General features: G+C 36.4%; 1 protein-coding gene across 1 annotated transcript in view; it reads left to right on the top strand.

Moving 5' to 3' along the window:
- The first annotated feature begins 954 nt into the window (after positions 1 to 954).
- Positions 955 to 10070, top strand: part of ngef (neuronal guanine nucleotide exchange factor) — a 34955-nt gene continuing 25839 nt past the window's right edge. Inside the window, exons 1-2 of the mRNA XM_086141176.1 lie at positions 955 to 1539; positions 7042 to 7135. Of these exons, the coding sequence (XP_085997302.1) occupies positions 1323 to 1539; positions 7042 to 7135 (311 nt within the window). The 5' untranslated portion in view covers positions 955 to 1322. The remainder of the gene's footprint in view (positions 1540 to 7041; positions 7136 to 10070) is intronic.

Here is a 10070-nt window from a genome sequence, read left to right as displayed (position 1 = left end):
TCAATCAAACTGTCCACTTAGGAAGCAACACTGATTCATTTAGACTTGTTTTAAGGAGTGTGTTTTCACACTTTCATTTAGAGTGTGACTCCAAATCCAGACCTCCATGGGTTCATACATGTCATTTCCATCATTGATCATTTTTGTGTGGTTTTGTTGTCAGCACATTCAACTTGGAACAAAGTATGGAATAAGAATATTTCATTCATTCAGATCTAGGCTGTGTTATTTTAGTGTTCCCTTTATCTTTTTAGTCTATAGCTATTTCAACTCATCTGATCAAAAATGTTCACTTCCATCTCTTTCCATATATTAATAACACCTGTTCTACTTTGGACCCTATCTCAGAACAAGATGGAGATAAGGTAATATATATATATATATAATAAGAGGCGTATTTTGTAACCGTTTTGTATACCTACTCAGATTTAATTTAGGATGGACAGCAGGCCTGAGGAATCACATGATCACACCCTTTAAAAATGGCGCCACCGTAACATTTTCGTTAGGCGCCCGAAGAAGCGCTCCAAACGTCGTGCAAAAAGAAACGATCTTTACTTTGCAGCCCATGTTATTAAAAGGCGACACCATCAGGTTCATTCTGTTGCAGTAAAAGCAGAGTTAGTGAACTTTAAACTTTTGTTGTCAGCTGACTGAAGAAAAGCTCGGCGTACTGTATGGGGGCCAAGGCTCAGAGGGATCAGAGACATGGCACACAGGAAACAACACACACACCGCTGCCGTACTTCTCGTAATTCATCCGGGATAATTGGAATAAACCTTGAGAGCGAGGGGAGATTTCGGTTTGCTTGTCGTTCGGTCACTTTTCAGGTTCGGCAACAGCTCGTGGTTCAGGGTGAAGACAGGCTTGCCAGGTTGGGTTGAGGAATGTCAGCATGTAACAGGGTGGTGTAGAGAGAAGGACGGAGGGAGGGAGGGAGGAAGCCAAACAGAGGAGGGACAAAGATCAGGCACAGAAAGAGTGAGAGAGAGAGAAAGGGGGAGTCATATGTGCAATAACTGCAGCTCTAGGCAGAAATAAGAAAATTGGTCTTGTTGCAGTGACAGACGTGTATACGACTACGCGACGCCAGGAGCGAAACGCAGATTTGAATTGTTCTGCCTCGACAACCTGTGTCACGGCACTAATTTGCGGGACGTATTTCTGAACTCCAACCCTTCTCAGGCATGGATTTGCCGCTGGATTTCGGCTAATTCCGACGGATTACATTTGCCCGGTTTGGTCAAGTTGTAATTGAAGTCTTGTGGACTTGTTTTTTTTTTTTTTAAAAAAGGGGGAAAAATTTGAAGTTCCCTTCGCCATGTCTGTGACTGCACTATTCAGGGGGTTCAAATGGGGGACAAAGTCACAGGAAAGTCCAGAGAAGCACTCAGCCGTCGCCGTGCAGCACAGCCACGAGGACGACGACGATGATGACGACTCCAAAGTGGGTCTGAGCCGGGAACCAATCCGCAGGAACTCACGGTTTTACCGCTCAATGAGAAAGAAGAGGCTGGCAGCTTCAGAGCAATCTGAAAGTAAGAGTTCTACAGGGAGAGTCTATTTCCATGATTGAAAATAACATCCCGGTAGTTTTGTTTGGTCGTCGGCTTTCATTTGAATCTTTTATTACTGCAGTAGAAGACAGTGCGTTTTTGTCGGCGATGAAATTCAGGCACGGTTTCCTGCCCGATACTGTCATTCCCACACCTTTCCGGATGCTTCAACCATCCAATTTTTGATTTCCCTGCTCGTTGCATCTTTATCCGGTGAGAGTTTGGTGTTAGTAAATATTTCCAGAGAGAAGGCTGACCCTTAGTCACAACAAGAAGAAATAAATACAACCTGAGAAACTGGTTCCTTTTAAACGACACTATTGTGTGAGTAATAGGTGAACATTCCACGTCAACATCTGACCTCGGCCCCGAGTGTGAGAACTCGGTTGTTGATATTGCGGAGCGAAGTGAAGTTGTCTGGAAAGTATTAATGGACGGTCTCATATAGACAGAAAGAAAATGCTCTCGGGACTTTATATGTGAAAAATTAGTTTTGCAGTTTTATATGTTCTTACAGCTGTATTCATTTCGAAATGTCTGATATTGGACTTTGCTCGGCGGCTGAGATAAGTTCACCTTAAAGTTAGACCTTAATCCTGAATTACATGCAGCAGCTGCATGAAACTATAAAGAGCGAGAACACGATGAGGTCTTGTCAATCGATACCGTTTATCATTATATGATTGCTTTTAATCGCCTATCAAATATCTAAGTCACAACCATTTTTTTTTTGGATCAAAGAAAGTCAAAGTGGTTTTCTTCAGTTTCTTCCTCTTCCGTTTCCAATTGTCTTGTTTCTATTTAGATATATTTTTTGTGAATTTGCTTATGCAATCTTCCTTGTATTGACTGAAATATTTATAACTCAAAATCCCAAGGCCAACATTTTATAAAGCAGTTTTGTTTACTTTTGCACATTTTTTTTCACATTTTAACACGATAAAATGTGATTTGGTATATCTTTGAAAAGCTTCTTTGAAGACCTTCATGCATAATAACAAACAGTTAAAAAAAAGGTGTATAAGACAGAGCTGTAACAAGTCATTTTTATGATTAATTCAATCATTGGGTTTTTTTCTGGAATAACGAATGAATTGACTGGATATTTATTCATCACTGAGATGACATCCTCAGGCTTTTACATGCCAGAGATTTAACTTGCTACCAGAGAAAATTTAAAATAAATCACAGCTAATTAAAGGGAGTTACAAAAAAAAAACATATTATTGGTAAATTTATGAAATAGTCAGTGATTTACTTAGAGCTGAGAAGTAATCGATTCAGAAATCATTTCATTTGGGGAAGAAAAGACTGCTTGAAAGACAAAACTCCGTTTGAAATGGGCATAAAATATTCACCAAATGCAAACATGGCCATTTGTTATTCCAGCAAGAAAAATGGACAGTCACTCAGAAGTGAGTGAATGAACTGATAAATCCAAAACTGCCTCAATTCAACACAACATTTACCGTAATAGCATCTTTTATTCTGTCAAGCTACATATGTTTCACCCTCTTAGACCATATGCGATAAATATTCATACTTTCTAGTCTGTTGTTATTAACGTGCAAGTTAACATGCACGTTATTAGCATGCAAGAGGGCGTCGATGATGTAAATGATGACATCATCTTCACAATTCTGCATGTGTGAGCACGTCTTTGCAACCTTTGCACACATGCAGCTTGTGATTTATAGCTTTGCTCCTGGAATATGTTACATATTTCTGAGATGAACATTTATAAAAGATACAAGAGGCTTTAAAAAAGTGCAAGTGATTTAGCTCCATTTGTACAAATATGATTTGGGAATGGAAGGAAACACTGTATCTGAGTTTTTAAAGAAATCTATTTAGCTATTAAGCATTAATAAAAATACTTCTGCAGTGTGGAGAACATGGGGTGTCAAGCCTATGATTTACAGCTGAACAGATTTGAACTTAACAACACAAAATAGACCTCCGGATTGAAAGATATACACAGAAATCCACACATTTGCTATCTGTAGTTGTGCAAATGTGTGCAGCAATGTGCTAAAAGTGTGTGGATGTTTTTCTTCTACCACTTTTACCTACAACTGGTTAGTAGAAAATTAGACGGGAAACAACCCCCTCCCTCCAAAAAACAGGAATATCCTAAATGACGATGAAAAACCACATATGTAATTTCTTCTGTTATTCCGGTGTGATCATTACATCACGCGCTGGAAAAATAACAAAATAACAATTTCATTCTAGCAGGATTCTTGTCAATTGAGATACCTCACTTTTTACTTTTATGCAATGGCAAGAATATTGAAAAAAATATCTACTTACTAAATCAATAACATGTGAAAGAGAGAAAGAACATATAAAGGCGGAGATAGCGATAGAGAATGTGAGATAGAGAAAGAGAAAGCGATAAGGACAATAGAAGTGGGAAGATTTATGTCTCACCACTTTCAGGTGGTTTTAATGGGAAGCTCTTTTATTTTTATGTAATTGATTTTTTTCTTCAGGTAGTATTTGATTGACCTGAGGTTTTAGTAACTTGGTCTGTTTTTCAACCCAAGGACATTTAAAAAAATATATAAAAGTAAGAAATTGATATAATATTTGCACTAAATAATAATAGTACTAATAATAATTAGCACTAAACTGTACAATTCCGCTGCTACTCAAATATCAGTCTATATTTGCGTGCACTTTATACTCACCATGGGATCGTGAGAAACATCTCAATTCCTCTGCATGTCCAGCACATGTGGAGAAATTGACAATAAGCTGACTGAATATTTGCCTCTGATTTTTTTTTTTTTTTTTCACAAAAAATACCAACACCAAAAAAAATACCTAATTTAATTTTCAGTTTTTTTTTTCTTTTTTTTTTTATCATTTTGACTTGAGTGTGATGTTTCTAATCATACCAAATTTCAGATAATCATCTTATGACCTACTGCATCTGATGAGACAATGGAGGATAATGTTATTAATGTCAAGCTATAAATGAAAAAAGAAAGAATAGCAGGAAGTGAAAACAATAGACATTATACACACAAGCATACACACACACACACCCACACACACACACACACAGACACTCACTCTTGGCAGTGGAGGACAAACAGGATGCCTTGCACAAACCTTGTCATAAAACTCTATTAATGATAAACCCAACTAAAATTCAAGTGACATATAGTGTCACATGCCTTTTATTGAGATGCTTCGGAAGGTTTTTATTTCAAGATTTTTGACAAGTCTTCGCAGCCGGTCTTCCAAATGAAATTCCAAAACTGTTTCAAACAGAAATGGATGCCAAAGTTAGAGTAATAAACTCTCTGCGGGGGTTCATGCACACACACTCTGAGTCTCAGGGATTACAGTAACATGCAGAACCAGCGGGAGATTCTGCTGCTGCATTAGTGGAATAAATAGAAACATGTCAGCTGATCACATGCTGTTTTAATGCTGGACAGCTGATGGTTCGAGGTGTTAGCAAGAAGGCTCAAAGAAAATCAACAAAAAGCATTTATAGACACGGAGGTTAAATTTGTCTCTTGGATCAACACGAAACACATTTTTATTTCATCATTCTTTATTAAAAATTCGGGTCAAACACCCACTGGAACAAGTCTAAATCCAAATATGGAAAATTTGCTCTTTATATTTTCAAGCAACTGAATGTTTTATACATAAATATATATATTTAATTTTTTATGTATTTATTTATTCATTTTTATTATTATTATTGTTATTATTTTTAATAATTTTTTTTTTTTTTAAACAATTTTATAAACAATTTTTAGATTACTTTCCAAACCAGTTCATGGTGGTTTCGCAGTCGGGCTGATATCAGCACGAGGGGGGAATCCAAAATTTAACGTGGTGTCATTTAAATGTGGTCGTCCAAAAACTGTCGCTGAACGCATTTACATTCTGACAAAACTGACATCTTTTGCACAATATTTAAAAAGGCCGCTCACACTATCTAAACATGTCTCCCATCTCTGGGCAATCTCACGCCGTCATACCTTTTCACCTCGACACCGACGTTAAAATCCAGTGGAATATTTCGGCGTTTGAATTTTCACTTCTTCAACACGTCAGACTTGTTTGTCCGAGAACAGCCAGCTTTGCTAACCTGTCTGCCATTTCCTAGTTGCTTTCCTGATTATAACAAGCTCAGCAGGTGCACATCAGAAGAGCACTTTGCAACCATCCATCTATTATCTCCCTCTTTGGTGAAATTTGGTGAAAATTGTAAATTTATAATTGGATATCTTGTGCAGATTTGCTTACAACAAAAGCCAATTTGATTGTTTTATTAAAATTGTACACAACCGGGACTGTTTGATTCACCATGGTTAACTGCGACTTTTAATCATGTAAACAATACTTTGCTTCAGGAAATCCTCCTTCATATTACACAGAATACACCCATTTGACACGATGCAGCAAAACAATAGTTAAATAGAAAAAGAATGTTGTGAAGATCCAGATTTAAAATATGTGGCAAGAGATGGATGAATGTAGGTCGAGCAAGAAGCCGGTGGATTGACATGAAGCGACACCAAAAGACTTGACACACTCGATAAAAACTATCTTCTCATTGTGTACCGGAAGAAATGCAGACTTAAACGTCCATCTGGCATGAAATATGAACGTACGACAGTCTGACGCGTCAAATAGGAACAAAATGTTACAGTGTCAGAAAAGGACTTTTGTCAGCCAGCAACAGGGGAAACATTGCAAGACGTCGCCTGGAAATCACATAGAAAAAAATAGCTGAAAAAAAAAAACCAGCCCAAAGCATCAAAAGCATCAAAAGTCAGAAAGAAATTCCTTCCAATTTTTCATGAAATCATAAAATAAATGTTTTTTTGTAATGGTGAAGTGTAATGGTGTAATATTTTATTGTATTTCTTATTCTCCCTCCTTCCTACTATTATCTATTATTGTTATGTTTTACTTGAAACTCTGGCACAACAATTTCCTTCGGGATTTATAAAGTTGTTCTCATCTCATCTTATCTTATCTTATCTTCATTTTTGACAAATATGCAATCATGCATGAAAGAAAACCTCACTTTCTCTACTGTTTAAGCCAAGTTTTACGATCATGTTTCCCTACAGTACGTTGTGTTAATCTACGTGAACGTTTTCTGTTTTAAAATAAGATTGCCGTGCTCATGTAGCTAAAACCAGATGCGACGAGCGCCCAAACATATCCGTGCATGTTTTATATTCCCGTAATAACTACCTGCACGGGTTGGACCTCGGAAGAGAATGCGTATTAAATAGCCGTCTCTCGTCATGCAAAATCATCCAGTATTGCATTCTTTCTCCGCCAAAACAAACCACGCTTTACAGGACATATTAATATCATTTTGACGGCACAAGGTTACAGGTTTCAAGTCTTTTGAAATCATAAAAGTCAAATTAACGCCCGTCAGACGGTCACGTTTGCAGTCGGATGACAGAGATATTTCTTTTATTTTTCTGCTTCCAGGTTCCGCCGGTCCCGGTGTCGAGCGAGGTTCACCAAATGGAGCGCCGTCCTCATCCCCATCGCATAAATCACCTTTATCACCCAGAGCCAGACGGTCAGTCTACATAGCTTGCCGGCCAAACCCGACACCTCGACCTCTACATGAAATACAAATTCACGCGCAGCTTGTTTCAGCACAGCCAGCTGGCCAGCTGCAGATTTTCTTATTGACTGCACATTTAGTGAAGGTCAGTGCATCGCTGGAGAGCGGGGAGGTGACGGAAAATGACCCGAAAATGAGAAAGAAGCCAGCAGAAGGTTACATAAAGAAATATAACAAAAGTGAAGTTCCCGACACGGATTCAAGATTGAGAGAGTTTATTGTCATTTGTGCGACGTGGAACCGTTTCTCCTGCACTGTGAGATTCTTACTTTGCTGTCCAGCCTTTGGGTTTGTTTTGACAATAAATAGGTCGTGTAAACATTATTATAGATATCAACTGCCAACACTGATCAATAATGTTTACACTATCTATTAATTGTCAATACAATTAATAGACATTATCATAGATATGAACTGCCAACACTGATCACATTTATAATAATGTTTACACTATCTATTTATTGTTAATCCAATTATGAGACATTTTTATAAATATGAACTGCCTACAGTGATCATATTTATAATAATGCTTACACTATTTATTGTCAGAACAATTATTAGACATTATTATAAATATGAACTGCTAACACTGCTCATATTTACAATAACGGTTACACTATCTATTTATTGTTAATCCAATGATCAGACATTATTATAAATATCAACTGCCTGCTCTGTTCATATTTATAATAATGATTACACTATCTATTTATTGTCAATACAATTATTAGACATTATGATAAGTTTGAACAGCCAACACTGATCACATTTATAATAATGTTTACACAATCTATTTATTGTCAATACAAATCTAAACACATAGTGGACAACAAAGTAAGAATTACATTGTCCAGGGAAACACGTTTCCACATTGTACACATTCAACAAAAAGCGCTGGAAACCCTTTCATGTTATGCTTGTAGTGCGTCTAATATTTGTTTCCATAAATGATGGTAAATAAGTTGTAATTCTTGTTAACGGAAGCTTATCAACAATAAGTCGAGGCAGTCTAATGACACCGTGCACTGTATTGAGAGACGGCGTTTCTCTAGTTATATTTTAACTTCCTTTTACAACTGGGTGTTACATTTTCTCTTCACACAAGGAGGAGAAAGATTAGCAATCATTGATATGACCAAGTGGGTAAAAGCTCTTTTGTCCGTGTTGCAACCACAACCTCCAATGACAGATGAACATGCTAACAGCACTGGGGTGATAAAAGCTTTGGTTTTTCTCTGAAAATGTAGTGTTTGCTATTTTGATATTAGTAGATACATCATTCATCCTTGCTGTTCTAACCTTGTATCTCTGAATCCAAGTAGAAAACGGCATCAAGTTTTACTTGGACTTGAAGGGAAAAGCAAGTGAAATGTCACTAAATATCAATTTAAAAGATATTCACTCCATATATGACAAACAAAATAAAGATTTTCACATTACCAAAGTCACATTAAGAATGAGAATAAGAATAAGAATAATTGTTGTGCCAGAGTTACAAGAAAAGTACAACAATAATAAATAATAGTAGAAGATTGTATAAACAGTAAAAAAGAAGGGGAGAATAAAAATACAAATAAACTATAAAGTGTCTTAAGTAACAAGTGAAAGATAAGGAGTGCCCAAGAGTATGAAAAAATATTGTGCATGAATCTGTTATGAAGTATTGCACAGTTATGAACACATATACAGATAAATTGTTACATAAATTCTTATTATATTAAACGGGATGAAGTAATTTTCTTTCACTGAATTTGATCCAATTTCCTTATTAGCGTTTTTACATAAGTCTGAACAGAAAGTATAACACGCACAAATTCATTCAACACGAGACAATTTATATGAAACTAGAAAGTTCCTGGGAAGTCCCTCTCATACGTTTCAAAATTAGCAGAGAAAAAAATGTATAAATAAAAAAATAATAACAATAATAATAATAAAAAAAAAAAAATATATATATATACATTTTTTATGATATATATATTTATACATTTTTTATTTATATATATATATATACATATATACATTTTGTTTTGTTTGTTTTTGCACTCACAGCCTCAAAGATTTGCCTAGAAATGATTTAAACGTCTCGTGTTTTTTTCACCCATTAAAAAAATCCCCATGTGACCAAATATCCTCATTCCCTCGTGGAATGTCATTTTTTTAAAGGACTCACCTTAGAACAGCCTCCATGATTAAGAGTGGGTTATAACCTGGAAAATATTTATATGCCGTTTAAAGATCTTTTCAATGGTATGTTGCCTTGAAAAACATGTTTGGTGCCACTGCACACGTGTTTTGGCTCTACAGACTTGAGAATTGTGAGTTCATTTTACCAAACGCTCTCATCCTGCGAAACTCGGAAGGTGACCCCTTAATAAGAGGGTTGCCCTTGACTCTCAAATCAAACGGGTCTCAAGAACAAGAAAAAGAGCAGCTAAATGACACTGATGCATTTGTTCAAACCATAAAGCTGTGCAAAATAATATGCCATCACAATATCTGCACTTCTGTTTGAAAGAGTATAACTTTAGTGCATTTCAACCCGGGCCGCACTGCAGTATGGAAATCACCTCTCGGAGCTCCTTTTGCTTTGTCAGAAAACCAGTCCGAATCGAGTTCACGCCGCTCTCTTCCATTTTATCACAGGTTTGAACTTTCCCACTTAACCGTTGTCATAGAACAAGTTATAGAAGCAGTACTTTCATTGTGCGGTTGACTTACAATCATGATGCCGGTATGCAGAGACGCCTTCATTACGCAACCATTGTGTGTCTCACTCTAACGTGCACAGTAATACAACAACAACAATAATCATAATTGTGTATATTATGCTAGGTTTTGTATGAACTGGTTATTTAAAAAAATATAAAGGAGTTATTTTTGGTAT

Source organism: Fistularia commersonii, chromosome 3, assembly GCF_037954325.1.
Source record: "Fistularia commersonii isolate RoL2024-O1a breed Wild chromosome 3, RoL_Fcom_v1.0, whole genome shotgun sequence".
Classification (NCBI taxonomy): domain Eukaryota; kingdom Metazoa; phylum Chordata; class Actinopteri; order Syngnathiformes; family Fistulariidae; genus Fistularia; species Fistularia commersonii.
The sequence above is the reverse complement of the archived record's forward strand: the minus strand, read 5'-3'. Positions and strand labels throughout refer to the sequence as shown.